Source organism: Zootoca vivipara, chromosome 1, assembly GCF_963506605.1.
Source record: "Zootoca vivipara chromosome 1, rZooViv1.1, whole genome shotgun sequence".
In the NCBI taxonomy this organism is placed as follows: domain Eukaryota; kingdom Metazoa; phylum Chordata; class Lepidosauria; order Squamata; family Lacertidae; genus Zootoca; species Zootoca vivipara.
Window position 1 is genome coordinate 42797594 of NC_083276.1, and position 22084 is coordinate 42819677.

A 22084-nucleotide genomic window follows, 5' to 3' on the forward strand; every position below is an offset into this window, starting at 1 on the left:
CCATCTAGCAGACTCACCACACACAACTGAAAATCCAACATGTGTGCTTTTAATGTAACTCACTGCATCCAGCTTTCCAAGTCTCCTATGTAATGCCCTAGAACAGGGGTTCCCAACAAAATTTTCTCGAGGACCCCTCATCGAGCCGCTATTGTGACAAGGACCCCCATTAATTCCTAATCCTAAAATTAAAAAGTGAGAGCCAAATTAAGAGTCTTTTTATATTTCATATTTATACGTTTTTTACAGTTACAACAGAGTACTCCATCAGTATACAGTTAGTTTTAATTTTCAGTTCTTAATTAGATGAGTTAAATCTGTCCTTTGAGTCCATTATTTCTGAAATATTAGGTTCCAAACTTAAAACTTTCACTCTGAAATCCGACCGCATGTCGAGCCGATTCCTATATTTGTTTTTCATGAAACACATGGAAGAAAATGCTTGCTTTGTTTACAAACACTACTGTTTTGCAAAGAGGCAGCGCGCGCCAGGGAGGAGGGAGGGGAATGGAGAAGACAGGGTACCTGCGCAGTAGCGCACAAATGAAGCCGACGCGCGCAAAGCATCTTGGGGAGGTGAGCGTTAGTAGAATGCGCGTGCTGCCTCTTTGCAAAACAGACTCTGCGCTAGACTCTGCTCATGCAGGAAGCGGCCAAAACAAAAAATCTGTTATCATACGAAATATATTTAATATATTTTTTATTCTAATAGCATCTTGCGGACCCCTCTGGCATAGCTCGGACCACCTGTTGGGAACCACTGCCCTAGAAGCCCCCACACTTCCTCTATTTATTTAAAGCATTTTTTGGCTGCGCAACAAAGTCCATCAGCAGCAGATTGCATTATAATGAAGCATAATACACAGAACTAAAAGGGTAAGCTAAACAAAGCAGAAACAGGAGGAGAGGGGGCTGATAAATGTGAAGTTGCTTTTCTTACCTCTGTTTTTATTTCAGACCTGTGAAAGACTTTGGGAAACGCATCTCCAGTGAAGACGGGCACCGTCACGTTGGCAGTGCTTGTGTCATGTTCCTGCCACAAAGACACAATGCCAAATGAATACTGGTTTCATTCATTAAAGCATTACAGTGCTTTACAATGGCTCAGCAGGAGGAGTTTGGCCTTAGATTCCTGCTCAGGTCTTCCCTCAGCTGTGAGATAGTAGCTATTGCCCAAACTCCTCACTCTTCAATTTTCATTTTGCACTTGTCTAAGAGTGGCCTACTTCTAAGAATGAAAGAGGCGCTAGGTTCATCAGCATTGGACAAGGACAGCTCCATCCTTTCCCCAGAAAACGCATAAAATTGTGTCGCTTGAGAGATGCATCACTGAAAGACACTTGCCAACCACCAACACATCCATGGGGTTTTTTTTAAAAAAAACTTTCATTATATATTTTTGAAGACAATGTAGCATAAATTGTAAAAAGGCCAAGAGACCAGAAACAAATTCCTACCAGACGATAAAAACATTATCTTGGCATTAACAGAACCGATGTTGAATCCATGGATTTCTAGCAACAAACACAAATGATGCAGCTGTGTCCTTCACAAGGTGTAATTTCACTCTTGAAGCATATCTGCACATGCCTATATCCAAACAGGCTACTAATTATTTGTAACTGAGCTCAATGAGACTTGCTTCCAGTTAAGGGAGCAGAGAACTGCAGCCTTTCTAATAGAATTACTGACAGCCTCTGTCACATCCAGAGGTTGTTGATGGCAGGGTGGGGCAGAGGTGCTTACTTGGCTTCCCAGCAAGTTAGTCACGGCTGTTTACTGGGGGAGGTCAGTGCGGTGCAAACACACAGGGTAAGTCAATCTGAACACCCTTACCCTGCTCTCTCCTAGAAAGCAGCAATGAGTTACCTGTCAGGAGGTCAGGTAAGCGCCACCTCCCCACCACCTTGTCTATTACTGGTCATTTCAGGATCCCATACACAACAACTTGTTTGCAACATGGGCTAAATTCTGCTTGACTTTTTCCACATACCCAAATACAAAATAAATGCATCTCATGTCAAATACCAAGGGAATCTTAAACAGATATATGTACCTTGAAACAAGGACGTGGTAAAATGCATGTTGGTAAAATATATGTACACACAGTTTTGAAGGCCAGTCCATGTGTTTTGCTCTTGGGTATATGAAGCCAAGCTCTAGCTTGAATGAATGAATATCTACTACACTAAAGATCTCCAGAAGCAGGGCTAAGAAGGACCATTGACCTCACAGAATCATAGAGTTGGAAAGGACCACGGGTCATCGAGGCCAACCACCTGCAACGCAGGAACCTCAGGGAACACCTGTCAGTAAGGCAGCACTCACTCCATACAAATCAGTTTCCTATAAATTCAGTGGTAAGAAGGTGCCTTTGAGCCCCAGAAGGCTTCATTTCCCAGCAAAAGAAGAATAAATTAAACAACAATAAGTAAATACGTGCATAGTTACAAATTACGTAATTTCTGCTTTGGAATGTATGTGTGCAATATTTGGGTTACTCTGCAGGATTATATCACTTTATTTTTAATGCATGCTGCCCCAGCTTGAGTATTTATCATTCATTACCACAGGTCAATCAGAGGTTTAATCAGTATTATTGTAGTTCTTATAAACAGGACGCACAATTATTTTGCTGAAGACTGCTGTGATGTGCTGATCACTGCGATCCAACTGCTCTCCTGGATCCTCATCAAAATGGACACGGGCACTTTTGAATTTGGATTTTTTGGGAGGTGCTGGTGTCAGTGGAGGGGGCACATCAGGAAATTCTGAGAGAGAGAGAGAGAGAGAATATATGCAAAGCATTAGTAATCTCCAGGTGTTTTTCTTCTTTTGAGGAAATTGATATGAAACTTAAAAAGCTCCATTTAGTAACTACCATCTTGGTAAGAGTTGCACAAAATTGAGAAATTCAGCCCCCATCTCCACTAAACATTTAAAGTAGAATCATATCACTTTCAACAGTCATGACATCCCAAAGATCCCGGAAACAACAGTTTTGTTAAGGGTGCTGAGAGTTGTTTGGAGATCCCTGTTCAACTCACAAAGCTACAATTCCCAGAGTACTCAGGGAAGAGGGACCGATTATTAAACCACACTGTAAATCAGGCATAGGCAAACTTGCCCCTCCAGATGTTTTAGGACTACAACTCCCATCATCCCTAGCCAACAGGACCAGTGGTCAGGGATGATGGGAGTTGTAGTCCCAAAACATCTGGAGGGCTTCTAGAAAACCTAAGGCAATAAGCAACCCTAAACCACTGAAGGAGTGTCTTCTCCCCCATCATCCAGCCCAGACACTGAGGTCCAGCTTTGAGGGCCTTCTGGTGGTTCCCTCACTGCACGAAGTGAAGTTACAGGGAACCAGGCAGAGGGTCTTCTCAGTAGTGGTGCCCGCCCTGTGGAACATCCTCCCATCAGATACCAAGAAGATAAATAACTATACAACTTTTAGGAGAAATTGAAGGCAGCCCTGTATAAGGAAGGTTTTTTATGTTTTATGGTGTTTTAATATTTTGCTAAAATAATAATAATAATAATAATAATAATAATAATAATAATAATAGAAAGATGCCCTTAATTCCAAGTGGGTTGCCGTCTAGTCTTGATAACAATCTGGCACCCAAAATGGATGCTTTGCAAACAGAAAGAGGGATGGCTGAGAACAGTAGCAAGTGCAGGCAAGGTTACAGTAAGAAAGCCATTCAAATATACCTAGCAACTTACAGGCAATGAATATGTGATTTTGGTTTTTGTTGACTACTAAACTGGCCTTCCCCAATCTGACGTCCTCCAGATGGGACTGGTGGGAGTTGCAGTTCAAAACATTCAAAGAGCACTAGGCTGGGGAAGGCTGTACTGAACCATCAATACAAAACAAGATAATTTGAAATAAAAATAAATAAACTTACCATCCAGCATCACCACATCCCTGTCATGCTGCACTGGGGGTCTCTCATCCTCTCCACTCCCCAGATCCCCTCTTCTCTTATCTGCTTTCTTTACAACCTTCACCGCTGGAGAGGCTTTCGCTGCCAGGAACTGATTCTGGAACTTCAGCAAATCTGCCTCCGACTCCCCAGGCTTGGGCCTTGACAACATCTTTCTCCTTTTGTAGCCACAGCCTTCTTTTACAGGGCTTAAGGGTTAACCTGAATCAGCTGCAGAGAAAGGGAGGAAAGGAACTTTACCTGGGAAAAGAAGCTTTTGAATAATTCTACTTTCACACACTTTTCGAGTACCCCAAAGGGCCACAAAGAACAGGACTATTCATGGACAGCCCAGACATATCAATAGCCTCCCCCTCTCCCCACCCCAATTAAGGTGCCCTGCTATGACACTCATTTGAAACCAAGAAATTCGTGCAGAATAGTTGTTGCACAATTCTCTGCAAACAACAAACGCATTATCACGCCAAAAAGGGGGAGGAAACACAGTTATTGTTGTTGTGGGTGCTATTTTAGGAAGGAGGCAGAACACGCGCGCGCGCGCACACACACACACACACTACAATCCACCTGCCTTTGATGTGACTTCTGCACAAACAGCTGTTTCTAAAATGTTCCTTCCTTTCTTCTGTACTTCACAGCACTTTCCCCCCCCAGTTTATTTATGGAAGCTTCAGACACAGCGGAGGAAACAGTAAGCGAATCCCAACAAAATGGTCAACTTTTTGTATGTACAGCAGCGCTATGGGGATTCAGGACCCAAGTGTTTGATATCCTAGAGAAACTGACTTCAAAAGACCGCCACAGAGCAAACTGCAACCGCTCACAGGGAAACATACTTGTGATCAAAGTTTCCTTCTGTCCTTGTCCTCCTTTCAGAACAAAATATGACATATTTGTATACATACCCTTACCTAGGCAGTAGTGGCCTAGTGGTCTGGGGTCATAGAGGGTTGAAGACCCATTCATTACTATTTCTGCAGCAAGGCCCCTGCAAGGTCCTTGTCTCCAGTGTCCTAAAAAAGCTAAAGGTAAAGGACCCCTGACAGTTAAGTCCAGTCGCAGACGACTCTGGGGTTGTGGTGTTCATCTCGCTTTACAGGCCAAGGGAGCCGGCGTTTGTCCGCAGACAGTTTTTCCAGGGCATGTGGCCTGCATGACTAAGCCGCTTCTGGTGCAATGGAACACCGAAACCAGAGCAGCACACGGAAACGCCATTTACCTTCCCGCCGGAGTGGCACCTATTTATCTACTTGCACTTTTGGGCGTGCTTTTGAACTGCTAGGTTGACAGGAGCTGGGACCGAGCAACGGGAGCTCACCCCGTCATGGGGATTCAAACCGCCGACCTTATGATCAGCAAGCCCAGGAGGCCCAGTGGTTTAGACCACAGCGCCACCCGCGTCCCTTCCAGTGTCCTGCAGCCACTGTATGGCTAAGTTTTTAGGAACACCAAAAACACAAGGTGCTTCTTTTTCAAGAGACCGGTGTGCAGGTACTGTTACATACAAGGGAACTTCATGGAAAACACAATGTAAGTCACTCCAAAAGAAGATACCGGAGCACTACAAATCATTTGCCCATGTACGTGCACAGAAAATAGGCAACCTGTGGAGACCTGCATTGATTGTTGCAATGCATCCCTAATTATTAGTATTGTATAATTTATAAAATTGTTGTATAATCTTAGAAGGGGCGTGGTTGTGAGTATCATGAAGGCACCCTGCTCTTCTAAATTTCCCACTGCTCTACTGCTAAGTAGTCCAATGAGGTCCTTTATTTTAAAGCACAACTTAAAACTTTTAAGGCACAACTTTAAGTCAGCAACACCCAACCAACATTAACAGACACCCCTCACATCAGAGCAATCGATACTAGTGGCCCAGAGTGATACCAGAACAGACCTCCTAGCAACTCAACTTTCACAATCTGAAGGTGAAACCATGCAAGGCCTTTGGTCCAAGATAAATGTTATGAAATGCTTGGGCAGGAAGCATGCCAAGGAAGAGAGTAATTTCATTTTATCTCTTTTCAGAATCAGATCAAGACCTGATTGAAACATTACGGAAAGCAGACATTCAGAAACACGATATCCAAGGTGTAGTGGATAGTTTTTGGGATAGGGGAGGAGTGGCTTGCCTGGTGTGACAGACTTGCAGCAATGTCTTCCGGGCAGGCGTATCTCTGCCGCTTAACAGAAAGAGGGGCAGGGCAGCAGAGAAGCTGGAGCTGTGTGGGTGCAGATTGGTTCCCCCAGTGTGCCTACACAGCCCTGACATCCTCACTGCCTCATCCCTCCATATAAGCAGCAATGATGTCACTGCTGGGAGGCTATTATTACAGCTCTGTCCCACCAGGAGAGCAGCTCCTGTTCTAGGACTTGAGAGAGGAGACTTCAAATCCCCTCTTAGTCATGAAGTTCACTCACTATTTTTGGGGCTAACCTACCTCACAAGGTTGACGTGAGAATAAAATGGGGAGGGAACTCTGAGCTCCTTGGATGAAAGTTGGAATATAAATGTAAAAATAAATATATTACACAGATACACATATACACTATACCGTGTTTCCCCTTTTTTAAGACACCGTCTTACAACTTTTTTCCCTCAAAAAAACACACGGTGGCTTATTTTCAGGGGATGTCTTTTTTTTTTTTTTAAAGTGCCGGTACAACTGGGTCCCACTGGCTCAGGACGCTTGGCGCTCTCTTCCGTGTGCATTTTCTGCCTCTTCTATTCTCTCCGTTTCCCCTCCTCCCCACCGTCATGTCGGTGTAGGTGGGACTGCACTGGTCGCAGTCGAAGCACTCGCGGTTGGGTGGGAGCACTGGGAGGCTGCTCATCTCCCTCAGCAGCTTTAGGTGCTTCTCCTCCTGCTTCGGCTTCGCGCTCGCCACCATGGCTTCAAAGGCAGCGGCGGCCGTGTGTGTGTGTGCACGCAGAGGAATAGAGGCTGCTCCCCGGGCTCTCTCTCGCTGGCCGGGGAATGAGGAGGGAGGCTGGGACCTGTCCCGCTCCGAGAAGCTAGTGAGGGAAGCGCGAGGGGGACGAGGCTTGGGCGTGCGCAACCCCAACTGACGGACCGACGGAAGGAAGGGAAGGGAGGGGGGAAAGGAGCGGCGTCAGCTGAATGACGAGCCGAAGAGGAACCTGCGCGGCACCTTTTCTCTGTGGGGGGGGGGGGTTCGACACGATCACAAACAGAGAGAGACAGACACGCACACAGGGGGGGGGAGAGAGAAAGACGCACGAGGAGAGAGAGAGAGAGAGAGAGAGAGAGAGAGAGAGAGAGAGAGAGACGCGCACAGAGAGAAAGAGACTGACACCCACACAGAGAGAGAGAGCGGTGCTGCTTCGCGCTTTGTCAGCGCTGCAGCCGCCGCCGCTTCCGAGCGCCAACCCGACCTGGCAGGCTTCCTCCTCCTGCCACGGCCGGCATTGCAGGAGCTCGGTCCTGCTGGCTTGTGCCCTTGGTGCTCTGTGCGGCACTGCTGCGCGCTTTATTGGCGCTGCAGCAGCCGCCGCCGCTTCCGGGCACCGACCCAACCTGGCAGGCTTCCTCCTCCTGTTGCGGCCGCCGTGCTGGGTCCCGCTAGTTGGCTGGGGCGCTCGGTGGTCTTGCTCTGCACGTCGCGGAAGTATGGCTTATTTTCGGGGTATGACTTACATTTCTCAAACGATTAAAAACCCTGCCATGCCTTACTTTTTGACTACGTATTAAAAAGGGGGAAACACGGTATACCTGAAGTAGCGTCTCCACCCCCACCATTCAGCCTGAGGTCCAGCTCCAAGGGCCTTCTGGCGGTTCCCTCACTGCAAGAAGTTAGGTTACAGGGAAACAGGCAGAGGGCCTTCTCGGTAGTGGCACCTGCCCTGTGAAATGCTCGCCCATCAGATGTCAAAGAAATAAACAACTGTATGACTTTTAGAAGACATCTGAAGGCAGCTCTATTAAGCAAAGTTTTTAATGTTTGATGTTTTATCGCATTATTATTATTATTATTGATATTCTGTTGGAAGCTGCCCAGAGTGGCTGGGGAGACCCAGCCAGATGGGCGGGGTATAAATTACTATTATTAATGTAGTAACATATAAATAAATAAGAATAAAATGCAGGCACACTTCATTGGTTGTGCATCTATGCCTTATTTGCTCCTTACACTTTTAAAATAAACATTAAACCTTCACTTCTGCTAGTTTTAAATAGGTAAGGGGCAAGTAATGCATCTGTTGCACATCAGTGAGAGACATATACTTTGCTCTCAAGTATTAAAAACAGAGTACAAAAAAATTGTGTGAGAAATCACCATTAATACTCCTATTACTAATTCCACCCACCTTATATGTGTTCAAACTATATTCTGTGCATGTAGGCTGGATGAAGTCCAAAGGGTAAGACTCAAGTTCTGACTAGACTAGAACTTAAAATGCTGCTTGAGTTGTGTGAAACAAATTAGCCATCTTTTGATTGTGCATATTGTACATTGCACAACTTTTAGAAGACATCTGAAGGCAACCCTGTATCGGGAGGTTTCTAACGCTTGATGTTTTAATTTTGTTTTTAGATATGCTGTAAGCTGCCCAGAGTGGCTGGGTTTCCCCAACCAGATGGGTGGTGTATAAACAATAAAATTTACTATTATTATTATTATTATTATTATCATCATCATCATCATCATCATTTACACTGCCCTGCTGTGTTATACCTTCCTGCAATTTTCTTCATGCTTTTTTAATCTCCCCACACCCCACCCCAGTGCTGCCGCCACCGCTGCTGTGATGTCATCGTCTATGGATGAGACCAGAGTCATTCATTTCTGACGGCAGCCCTGTTTAGGGACGTTTTTAATGTTTAATAGATTATTGCATTTTAATGTTCTGTTCTGTTGGAAGCCGCCCAGAGTGGCTGGGGAAACTCAGCCAGATGGACGGGGTATAAATAATAAATTTATTATTACTATTATTATTATTATTATGCCATATGAAAAGGCACATCAGCTCTGGGCAGAAGAAATCCAGGGCTTGAGTCTTTAAACTACATTTTAAAAAAGAAGGAAAACACACTTAAACTTGTATAGTAATGCAGAGAGTTCATAGAAGACCACATGCTGCTTCAAATGAGTGCTTGGGCATGGAAATTCAGGCATCCCCAAACTGTGGCCCTACAGATGTTTTGGCCTACAACTCCCATGATCCCTAGCTAATAGGACCAGTGGTCAGGGAAGATGGGAATTGTAGTCCAAAACATCTGGAGGGCCGAAGTTTGGGGATGCCTCTTCTAAGTCCTTTGTTTTTCTACACAAGTTATGTGCCTATATCATTGCATTTGTATAGAATTTGGAATAAGGCTGTTAAATTTAATGAGCAAAGAACATCATGAGGAAGATTACAGCTAAACCATCACACACTTGTGAATGATATGCAGGTTATTGACCTACTTGTCCTTGACATTCACCAAAGAAAGTAAAAAATCTAGAAAGCAAAATAGAATGCGTTCTGCAATATCTATCTATCTATCTGGACTTCAACACAGGTATTCTTATTGCATGGGACTTCCTTCCTTTTTTCTGTATAAACCCAGTACCTTAATTATCAGACTTAAACTTCCAGTCCACTCAGACTCCTAGATCTTCCTACAATCTGCTGCTGATAATCACACACAAGGAACTGATGCAATCTGCAAAGCATTCCTTCAACGGTTTAACCCAGGCTGCCGCCCTCCAGGTGTTTTGGCCTACAACTCCCATGATCCCTAGCTAGCAGGACCAGTGGTCAGGGATGATGCGAATTGTAGTCCAAAACATCTGGAGGGCCGGTGTTTGGGGATGCCTGGTTTAACCCATTGCTCTGGGAGGACACTTCTGTGTTTGTTTAAATAAAAGTTTGTATTTAAACATCTAGTTTACTTTTCCACCAGAGGCCTCAAATGCAATTCACATTTCTTAAGGGGGGGGGCTTGTGCTGTTCCTTCCTGGCTCCTGTCTTGCTTCTACTACAACAATGAAGTATTTTTTAAAAAATAAACAAATAGGTAAAAATCCAGGGCTGAACATGTGCCGATGCACACATGCCGGAAACCGGTTTTGCCTTTTCTCTCTCTTCGCAAGTCATTCGCCGATTTCTTTTGTCAAAGCCTCTTCTACTAGCCTCGCAGATACAACCAGCAGCTCACAGGCCCCAACTCGCCATTAGGGGCCCATAGAAACAAGAGAATCCGATGCGTGACAAAGCCCCCCTTCCTTCAACCAATTCTAGCCTGCAGCTGTGGGGCATTTCCCACAGGCAGCCCCATTGCAAATAAAAACGCCATGTCGTGTCTCGTGTCTTTAAACGAGTCCACGGCGGCCCGCTAAGACGCATGCTCCATAGTCCCAAGCGTGCGGGGACAGGATGCAAAGAGTTTTCCATGTGAAGAAAACGTTCTCTAGGCATGCTCAGAGGCGCTTGAAAGCGGGCCGTGAGTCCCTAGGCCGGCACAACCTTCCTCCTCCGTGCTAGGGAGACGGAGGCTGCCCACCCAGGAGGAGGAGACGCGGAGGCTGCTGGCGATGCCCACTGACCTGTGCTGCGTGGGCTGCTTTTGCCATCCTTAGACGGCGGCAGCAGCGCCTCCGCTCAGCCCAGAAGCGCTTTGACGCACATACCTCTCCTTCCGCCGCCGCCAGGATGGGGAGGTTTCTCGGGCGGCGCGTCGAGACGAGGCCCCGCCTTCGCTGCCATTTTGGGATGCGGAGAGAGGCGGCGAAGGGAAGCCCCGGCAGCGGGTGGGAGCGACCGGCGACCGGCGACCTTACCCTGGGCTTGGGGGATGCACCCCACCCTCATGCCTATGCTGTTAGTAGTGGGTCCCACTGGTTTCCTTGGGGTGCACCCCCAAATAGGATCCCATAGCCGCAGTGCCGGATTTACTACTACTACTACTACTAATAATAATAATAATAATAATAATAATAATAATAATAATTCATTATTTATACATCTGGCTGGGTTTCCCTTTTATAATAATAATAATAATAATAATAATAATAATAATAATAATAATAATAATTCATTATTTATACATCTGGCTGGGTTTCCCTGGGTTTACTTTTTGTCTTCTAAAAGTAAAATAATTGCTTATTGCCTTGACATCTGCTGAGAGGGTGTTCCACAGGGTGGGTGCCACTACCAAGAAGGCCCTCTGTTTAGGGCCCCACTCTCTTGCCCCCCCCCCCATTTAATTGTGTTTCTAAAGGAACTTTTGTTACTGCAAAATGCCAATGTGTTTGCATTATTAATTTTTTTATGAATAAAAAAATCATTTTAAGTTAGAGCTTAATAATTATTTCACTATACTTCTTAATTGTATTTCACTATTAATATACTTCTTCGTTGTATTTCAGTTCAACAATTACTTTGATAAAATACATATTTTGTTATGTGCAAATTGCTTTAGATACCTATTATGTAGGTCCATAAATTACCATATAGCATATATTCAGCACAAAAAAACAGTGACAATTTGTTGTCGACAAAGGACAGCTGGACATATAAAGGGCCCCGTTACCTTCAGTAGCTTAGGGCTTCATCAAACCTAAATCTGGCCCTGCATAACCGTCATCTCCCCTCTGCTCTGGCTCAGCTCGGGGTTTCCCCCTTTCGCAAAGGGGCTCTAAGCCCAGGCAGGATAAAAGATGTGCAAACCTCTCCCGTGCGATGGGAGAATGTGTGGAGAGGCGAGGCGAGGCGAGGCTGTGCAGCTGTGATACCCCAGCAAGGGAAGCGTTTGTCATGTGAATCGCTACTGTATACTGGTTTAGAATCATAGCGTTGGAAGGGACCCCGAGGGTCATCTAGCCCAACCCCCTTGCAATGCAGGAATCTCAACTCAAGAATCCATGGCAGGGCTGAAGAAAGATGTAGCGCTTCACCATGTTAGATACTGTATTGGTCGGATCCTAAACCAGTGCAGTTTTGTGGCTGGGCCCAATCATTGTGCACCGGCCTCAAGTGGGCAGGTGTAAATATTACTTGTAAAAACCAAGCGTGATGCTTACAAAATGAATGTGAACTTTAATCTGAAGTGCATGGTGAAAGTGGGTGTGAAGGAACAAAGACAGAATACTAGCAAAATGGTCCATCTGCATTCACCACGGGGGGCTCCATCAGAAGATGGCAATCTCCATAAAACACTTTCCTTGTGCGTCTTCAATATTTTGCTTATTAGAAAGATTTTGAGAGTTGCCTTTCAACTCGGAAACTGGGTATCTAAGCTGACATATGCAGAAGCATTTCAAAGAGCCAGAATCAACAATGCAGTAAGCGTATGTGGCATGATTCAGCAGTATCAAAAGCAAGCAATCAGCTAGTGTCTAAAATTCCTGATGAAAGAAATATTTTCAAGTGGTGGCAAAACCATAAAGCAGAGGTTTTCGACCTTTTTGAGTCCATGGCTCCCTTAACCAACTATATTCTTTCTGCGGCTCCCCTGTGGGGAAACACGCTCCAAGCCTCAGAAGCCCAGTTATGTCACCCCTTGCCTGCAGAACCACTTCCCTGATCACCAGCTTGAATGGGATTTATTTATTTATTTATTTGTACCCCGCACATTCCTTCCATTCTGAAGGAAATCAGCCCTGAGTGCTCACTGGAAGGACAGATCGTGAAGCTCCAATACTTTGGCCACCTCATGAGAAGAGAAGACTCCCTGGAAAAGACCCTGATGTTGGGAAAGATTGAGGGCACTAGGAGAAGGGGACAACAGAGGACGAGATGGTTGGACAGTGTCCTTGAAGCTACGAACATGAGTCTGACCAAACTGCGGGAGGCAGTGGAAGACAGGAGTGCCTGGCATGGGGTCACGAAGAGTCGGACACGACTAAACGACTAAACAACAACAACAACAATCCCGCTGGGTTCCCCCAGCCACTGGGCGGCTTCCAACAAAGATTAAAATACATTAAATTATTTAGTGGCTTCAATTCGAGTGCTCCCCCCCCCCACACACATGTAACACTTTTCTTTTTGCTCTTTGTCTTTAACATGGGTGTAAAAATGTTGCCTAGAACGAACATTTGATTAAAAATTGGCCCTCTTTCTCTCTTCTTTAGCAACATTATGTGTTACAAATAAGGCAACATAGTCTCAAATATGCTTTCATTGATAGGTTCAAAAACATTGCAGTGGTGCTGTGGCCTTTGGCCACATTTTCATAAAACCACAAACCAAAAAGTGTGGCTTAATGATAATAGTAAAAATACTGTGTGTGACTAGCATGCAGCTCAGCTGTTCACACAAACACTCCTCCCCTGGTGAGGAAACCAGGGGTGGGGTACCTCAGGCCTGCCTGGGGTCAAATGTAGGTTAAAGTTCAGACACAATGATAAAGAAATTGAGTATCTTGCTGGTTAATAATAATAATAGTAATGATGATGATGATTTATTCATTGTCTTCTAAACAACCGTCGCAAGGCAATGTACACTAAAGTTAATTAAAAACAGCTAAAAGCTTCCAAACAGCAAATATATTTAAAACCAAACTAAAACCAAACAAAGTAAAGACTTGTGGTAAAGACTCATTTATCCAGCTGGGAAAGCATGTCAGAACAAAAATGTCTTAAATTGTTTCTGGAAAGTGCAGATAGTGTCTCTGTGCTGTAGCTCGACAGGAATGCTATTCCATGGGGGCTAAGTGCCCTGCAGCGTGGGCTTCCGGGATCTTCAAAAGATACTTCTTTTAAAAGATGTTTGTATTTCTTATACTGAGAACAGGAACAGTTCTTACTGTGAAATGTTGAAAACTCTATGCAATACAATTTGCCCAACCAATAATTAGCTATCAATTTCCTGACACCTGCTCAGAGTAGACCCATATGCATCAATGGACCTTAGTTTATAGACTATAACGCTGGATATCACCCAATGAAAATAAAGCAGTTCAAACCTGAATGTTATTGCTACCATTACTGCTCATCACATTTGTGCTTTTTTCAGCGTGGAGAGATTTACAATATTTGTCATTTATTTCAAGAATACCTAACTTGTATTAGGCACACTAAATGGATAAAAATTGCAGCAATCCTTGCCTCCAGGCTTACTCTCAGCAAAGTTGAAGCTTTAAATAACAGGGAGTTAAATGGGTTCTTTCCACATTTCCCTCTTTCCTTTCTTTCCACAAAGACTCTGGTTATATGAAATGCTTTGCAAGTGACCAAAAAGTGATGGAGCAGTTCTGTTGTGAGCCATGTTACCATTGAGATATTTAAAATGAAAAATAATCCAAGCCTAAAGCTATGTATATATTGCCATCTTAAAATGCATCTAGGCTCTTCCTTCTCTTATAGAATTATAGAATTATAGAGTTCAAAGGAACCTCAAAGGCCATCCAGTCCAACCCCTGCAATGCAAGAATCTCAACCATCCAAAACTATTTAAATATACGTTCCCAAAAAACCCCGAGGCCTTCTTGTTAGGGCTGATGGGAAATGAAATCCGGAAAGTAGATCAAAGACTGTTGATGTACGCCATAGTGGCAGCGAGAGTATTATTAGCCCAGAGATGGAAAACAACGGAAATACCTACAATTGCGGAATGGCGAGTGAAGATGTTGGAATATCTAGAGTTGGCGAACCTGACCTGCAGAATCCGGGACCAGGAAGACACGAAATTCAGAGAAGAATGGAGTAAATTTCTGGACTATGCAAAGGAGAATTATAAGAACTTAAAGACTCTGGCCGGTATAAACTAGACCCTACAATGTTGATGTATGATAGATACATTTTTTGTTAGTGAGCTAGCATTTATTTGTGGGAAATGATAGGTTTCTAAAATGCGCGAGTAAAGGGAATTATGCTACCTACTTAAGGGAGGAGGGAAGTCAAAGCCCGAAAGAGCTGGACAATGTATAAAGACGAAATGTATATGTTGATGTAAAGAACTTGGTGAAAAAATAATAAAAATTTATTTGGGAAAAAAAGAATCTCAACCATCCATGACAGGTGGCCATCCAACCTCGGCCTAAAAACCATCAAGAAAGGAAAGTCCACCACCTCCCAAGGGAGTCCATTTCACTGGCAAACAGCTCTTACAGTCAGAAAGTTCTTGCTGATGTTTAGTCAGAGTCTCCTTTCTTGTAACTTTGAGTCACTGGGTTGTGTCCTACCCTCTGGAGCAACAGAAAACAAGCTTGCTCCAACTTCCATGTGACAGCCCTTGGGATATTGAAGATGACTATCATATCTCCTCTCAATCTCCTCCAGGCTAAACATACCCAACTCCTTCAACTGTTCCTCATAAGGCTTGGTTTCCAGACCTTTGATCATCTTGGTTGCCCTCCTCTGCATAAGTTCCAGCTTGCCAATACAGTATTCTTAAATTGTGGTGCCCAGAACTGGACACAGTATTCCTAGTGGAGTTTGATCAAGGCAGAATAAAGTGATACTATGATTTCCCTTGATCTGGACACTAGACGTATGTTGATACAGTCTAGAATAGCATTCGCTTTTTTGTTTCTACATCATACTGTTCACTCATGTTAAGCTTGTGGTCTACTAAGACCCCTAGATCCTCTTCACATGTACTACTAGTAAGCCAGGTGCCCCCCATCTTATATTTGTGCAGCTGGTTATTCCTGCCTATATGCAGAACTTTACATTTGTCCCCACTGAAATTCATTTTGTTAGTTTGGCCTAGTTCTCCAATCTGTGAATCCCAATTCTTCTGTGGCATTCTACCCCTCCCAGTTTGATGTCATCTGCAAATTTGATGAGCATTCCCTCAATTCCTTCATCTGAGTAATTTAAAAAGACATTGGACAACAATGGGCCCAGGAGAGAACCCTGGGGCACTGCACATGTCCCTTTCCTCCAGGAATGGATGATGAGAAACAATTAGTGAGCACTCTTTGGGGTGGTTCGGTCAATCAGCTACAAATCCACTTATCCAGCCCACATTTTATCAGCTTCTCCACAAGAATATCATGTGGGAATATGTCACAAATCATACTGAAATCAAGATACACTACATCCACAGCATTCCCCTAATCCACATAGCTGGTAACTCTACCCAGAGGGGAGGGGGGGGAAGAGAGATTTGTCTAACAGGACTTGTTTTTGAGAAACCGATACAGATATAAATATAAAATAGCATTAGGGATAAAATTGTTGTTGTTTAGTCGTTTAGTCGTGTCCGACTCTTCGTGACCCCATGGACCATAGCACGCCAGGCACTCCTGTCTTCCACTGCCTCCCGCAGTTTGGTCAAACTCATGTCCGTAGCTTCGAGAACACTGTCCAACCATCTCATCCTCTGTCGTCCCCTTCTCCTTGTGCCCTCCATCTTTCCCAACATCAGGGTCTTTTCCAGGGAGTCTTCTCTTCTCATGAGGTGGCCAAAGTATTGGAGCCTCAGCTTCACGATCTGTCCTTCCAGTGAGCACTCAGAGCTGATTTCCTTCAGAATGGATAGGTCTGATCTTCTTGCAGTCCATGGGACTCTCAAGAGTCTCCTCCAGCACCAAAACTCAAAAGCATCAATTCTTTGGCAATCAGCCTTCTTTATGGTCCAGCTCTCACTTCCATACATCACTACTGGGAAAAACCATAGCTTTAACTATATGGATAAAATAGTGCCCTGTATTAAAAATAGTGCCCTGTATGCCCCATGGCATAAAATCAAACACCTGATGCACAGTTGTGGGCATTTCCTCATAGACAGGACCAGAACCACAATAACACAGTCCATAAATATTCTTCAGGGCAGGAAAGCCATTATGTTAGAATTGGTTGCAGTTTTTTATGTTGTGTGTTATTTAGTGCACACCCAAGCACTCTTAAACCTCCCTCCACTCCTGTCTATTGTGTTTCCAAGCTTTTTCAAGACAAAGCCGCTTATAATGGTTTCAGTTATGTGTTCAGTTAACACATAATGGTGTAAAAAGAGCCCTGCTAGATCAGATCAAAGGCCTATCCAGTCCATCATCCTTTTCTCACAGTGGCCAACCAGATGCACACTGTGGGAAGTCCAAAGCGAGACAAGAGCACAGCAACTCTCTCCTGTTCGTGATCCCCAGCAACCAGTCTTCAGAGGCATACCGTTTTGCAACCCTTTTATTCTTAATTCAGATTGAAACTGGTTTCCAGTGAGACGGAGTGGGGGGCAGGGAGACGATGCACCAGAATGCAGCATTTAATAAGAAAGAAAATGATAGCTACAGGATGGATAATGGCCAACGTCATGTGTACACAGTTCCCAAACCGGCAGTGGGAGCACATTGGATGCAGAGTAGACCCTAGTGTGCACACAGCCGAAAGCAATCTAAAGTCTCAGGATGAAGAAGCAGATATTTACTGGAAACATGCAAACAAAACAAAACAAAACAGTACACAAGCAATGAGAGGTCTTTTGGCAGACGGAGTAGACAAAACCAGGGGTAGTATTACCAATGAGCTGGCACCAGTATAAGACAGCTTCATATGTTTGTAGGTGAGGCAGAGCAAAACATACAGTTGTTGATTGCTCTGATTCCTCTCTAGCAGAAGTGGGGAATCTGTGACCCTGCAACATCACTGAGCTACAGCTCTCGTCATCTCTCGCCATTGGCTATGCTGGCTTGGTCTGATGAGAACTGGAGTCCAACAACTTCTGGGGAGCCACAGGTTCCCTACTCCTGCTCTCTAGCCTTCATTGCATCTATGCAGCCTTTTCAGTGTGAAATATTGCACTGTACAAATATTTACACTTGGCTCGTGTAACTTTAATGGAAACTTGCTTTACTGCATCAGCAGCAGAAGGGCGATAGCACTGGAATGTTTTCTGACAGATGGGCACTATATCATACCCAGATTTAAAGAGCCTCTCAACCCGAAGACTTCCTATCAAAGCTGTCAGTTCCCTGTATCCTTATTTCTCCCCTCATTAATATTTTAGAGCCAGTTTTAATAATATAGTCAAAGGTACTATGTATAGCACATGATCTATCAATAAATTATGCCCACACATCTTCATATTTGTCCTATAATTTATAACTAACAAGTTGGTTATCTAAAGCCTCTTAAATTATTCTGGTGACAAAAATTCGCAAGAGTCATCAGAGGTGAACTGTAATGCTCTTTATTTTAAGTGTTTCAAAAAGTAGAATGCTTGGATTTAAAACTGGACGTGTTTCTTGTTTATCCTATGGAGCTTTTCAGCATCTTTCATTCCTAGCAGTTCAATATCAGTGGGTTATCCAGCTATGATTCCTGCTGCTGCTTATGGGGGAACACATGTTCCAGGCCTGTAGCTTGATAGGTGGAGGGGAATGAAGTTCATTCATAAAAGATTGACTTCAAAATGCTTGTAGATGTGGATGCACAGGAGTTGCCCTGGAGACAAACTGAACTGCATGTTTCTGGATAGGTTCAGGAGAAATCGGGGAAACTCCCACCAGGGTAGAAATCATATATCAAACAGATGGAAAGCTCTTTAACTTGAGTAGGCTGAAAGCAAAGAATAAGATTACCATAACTTCTGTCACAGAGCTTCAGTATGCTGATGACAACGTAGTGTGTGCACACTCAAAGGATGACCTTCAAGCCACCCTAAATATCTTACGAAAAGCTTGACCTATCGCTCAACTTCCAAAAAACGAAACAAGCACAAAACAATCGCTCTGTAGCATAATGCTGGTGGTCACCAAAAGAGGTTTAAAGACTCTCTCAAGGCAAATCTAAAAATATGTAGTATAAACACCGACAATTGGGAAACACTGGCCTGTGAGCCCTCCAATTGGAGAACAGCCTTTAGCAAAGGTGTCATGGACTTTGAAGACACTCGAACTCAAGACGAAAGGGAGAAATGTGCTAAGAGGAAGGCATGTTTGGCAAATCCTCACCATGATAAACTCACCATGATAAACTCACACCTGGAAACCTATGTCCCCACTGTGGGAGGATGTGTGGATGCAGAATTGACCTCCACAGTCACTTTCAGACTCACTATTAAGATCGTGTTCATGGAAGACAATCTTACAATCTTACTCAGCTATGTTGATATTTCATAACTCCTTCACACCTTTCTGGTACTCCTGGCATTGACTTATTTGTTCACTCTCTCTGTTTATTTTGCAGGTAGCCTCAATCTCAAGCAATTAAGTGAACTGGTGCCCAGAATCAGTAATGGACTGGCGAAAGGTCAATAAACCAATGCTCAGTCCTGACACAATGGAGTTTTGATGGTGGGTGGTTATTTTCCTCAAGAATGGACTGTTTCCCATTTTAGATGTTGAACTTCCCCTAAAATTTAGGCGTGGCTAAAGCCTGAGGGCTGCAAATGGCCTCCCATTTCTAAACAAGTATTTTAAGGGATCTGCTTAGAATATATTTTTACCAATTTTCTTCTTGCTCCTCTTTTCTACTGTCCTTTCTAGTTGTTGTTCCATGGGTAGTGATGGTGGCGTCTAAAATTGTCTGCAACTCTCCCAAAGGCATCCTGTAAAAATTTCCCCTGGCACATCCTGCAAAGTGCCACTTTGGCTTCCTAGCTTAATGGATCAGGGTTGCAGTCTTGGGATTTTCATAGATCTTTGTCATCAGTTGAGGCTGCTGTGCTGGCTTCAGCGATCCAGGCAGAAGTAGCTTCCCCACAGTTGTCCATGCTCTGATAACCTCCAAATTTCTGCTATTATTGCTTCCATGTTTCACAAGCATACAGTAAGGTTGATAGTACAATAGCTTTGCAAACAAGCATTTTGGTTTCCCTGCGAATGTCCCAGTTTTGAAAGCTGCTCTGAGAAGCCTATTGGCCTGAAGATGAGCAGGGCGTTAAATTACAGAATAAGTTTTTAAAAAAAATATTCCATTATTTGTCAAGTGTAGAAACATTGGGTAGTAGAGCTGCTCAGGAACAAGTGTAATGGTTTGGTTTGATCTGATTTGACCGTTTGACAAACATATCCAGTCAGGTCTCGTTTTCAAACAGTCAAAATGACTTTTATCAGTTCCATGGTCTCCTTAGATAGATAAAAAAATTCCACTTCACATGGCTAAATGGGGTGCCTTCTGAGAAGTAACCATGTTTGAACATTCTTCTTCCTCTTCTTTGGTGATCACTCATAACCCATTGTGGTTTTGTAAACATAACAAGTGCAGGCCACTGTATCTCGGCCTTCTTCTCCCACTGTTCTGTGAACTAATCTCTGGAGAGAAATAAGAAGTGAGTTCACTCTGACAAAAATCAGAGCAGGGCCAAGCCAATGCAAAATGCTATATACCTGCTGAGATTTTTTTAAACCGGACCAGCAGAGTAGATACTTGGGAATGAGACTGGGAGCATCTGCATGCAGTGCATGTGATACGGCAATATGCACCCTCCTCGCATCAATGTGCTGGGCCATAGGTAACCAAAAGCAGATTTGACCCGGACACTGTCAGGATCAAGAGCCAGGCATTACCAGGCAGGTCCAGGAGAAGTTTGTCAAAGTGAAGATAGCCCCAAACAAGGTGGTTCACAGGCTAGAGTCAAAGGCAGCCATGAGACCAAATTAGCTACTGATCCTGGCAACTCCCCCCTCCCCCAGCCTAGAAGTATCTGTAGCCAGGAATGTGTTAGGTTTTTCCTTTAAGACTGATGTGGTCAATGGTGCTACACAGACATGTGTGTTTGTAACCTTGTTCTGAATGATAGCATACATGTGAGCTTTTGCTAATTTGAATAATTGAAGGTAGAGTTTGCTTACTGTAATGTGTTTGGGTAATTGACTATTTTGAATTCTGTATTTAAGCTACCCAAATGGTTCATGGGTGTGGTGGTGATGTATTGTGAAATGAGAGGAATGGAGTAGAGGAGTGTGTTGTATATAATTAAATAAAAGCAAGCAAAGATACTGAAGACGACTTTGTTATTTCGTCGACCCTGCCGCTGTTGCCACTCGGTTGGTGCGTATTGCCCAACAGAATGAACTACAGAATTGGAGGGGCCCCTAGAGTCATCTAGTCCAACCCCAATGCAGGAATCACAGCTAAAGAATCCCTGACAGATCCAGCCTCTCTTTAAAATCTCCAATGAAGAAGAGTCCACCACCTTCTGATGTTGCATGTTCCACTGTTGGAACATGTCTTACCATCAGAAAGTTCTTCCTGGTGTTCAGTTGGAATTTCCTTTGTTCTGATTTTTTAATTCACTGTTTCAGGTCCTACCCTCGGGAGCAGCAGAAAACAAGTTTTCTCCAACGTCCATGTGACTGCCCTTTAGATATTTGGGAAAGGCAGAAAGAGGGAGGAGCAGAGGTCTGGAAGTGGATGTGGGAAAGAATTGGTGTGGGGTAAAAAATTTAGTTTAAGGTACTTTTTTTGGTTTATGAACAACGGTGTCGGAATCTTGGCCTGCTAAAGGATATGCTGATCCAATTGGGAGGAGGGACATTGGGGGGGGGGAAGGAGAGATTTTTATAGTTTAAGGTTAAGAGCTTTCTGGAGGGAGTAAAAAGAATGGATGAGGAAATATGCTTAGAGTTTGTTTTTGAATAATTTTGGTGATCAGGAGGTGTTTGGGTGGAAAACTGCCTGTCTCCCCCTCCTTACTCTTGGTACCCAGTGGCAGGGGGTGCCTTGAGGGGAGAGGGAAGGGTGGAGGGAAACCCAGACACAAAAATGGAACCTTTTGACTGCTGGACTCCTCGGGCTACCCCAGTGGCAGGGGGGGGGGCTCAGAGGGGGACAGCATGAAGAAGGAGGAGGATTGTGTTAATATTATAAGAATAAGATTCTGAATTGGATTAGAAAACCCGCCATAACTATGTAAAGAGGTTGGGAAATCCAGGAGGAGGAGAGTCGTGGAAGCCATTAATATTTTTCCTTTTTCCTTTTTTTTTCTTTCCTTTTTTTCCTCCCTTTTTATATTTTTGCTTCCCCCCCCCTTTTTTCCTTGTTTTTCTTTTTTCCAGTACAGTGAAGAAATAGCTGGGGGATAAGCCAATCCCCAGAGATCCTCCGCCTTTGTCCTCTCAGTGGCAGGGGGGGGATGAGGGGGGAGGAAGGAGGGGGGAGGTCAAACCCAGCTTAAAATGGACCCCTTTGTTCCCCAATACCCATGGGTCTCACTGGTGGCAGAGGTGGGCTTGTGGGTGGAGGGAAAATGAAGGGACAGAGTTTATGTTGTATATTTTGTATGTGTTTTCTTT

The 22084-nt window shown here is 44.1% G+C and overlaps 1 protein-coding gene across 1 annotated transcript in view; it reads right to left on the reverse strand.

Annotated features, from left to right (window-relative positions):
* The window catches only part of RPAP1 (RNA polymerase II associated protein 1), a 49484-nt gene extending 38876 nt beyond the window's left edge, over positions 1-10608 (reverse strand). The window contains exons 1-4 of the mRNA XM_035111753.2: positions 10509-10608; positions 3915-4163; positions 2626-2771; positions 941-1033 (exon numbers count right to left, since the gene is read on the reverse strand). Of these exons, the coding sequence (XP_034967644.2) occupies positions 941-1033; positions 2626-2771; positions 3915-4104 (429 nt within the window). The 5' untranslated portion in view covers positions 4105-4163; positions 10509-10608. The remainder of the gene's footprint in view (positions 1-940; positions 1034-2625; positions 2772-3914; positions 4164-10508) is intronic.
* Positions 10609-22084: the final 11476 nt, after the last annotated feature.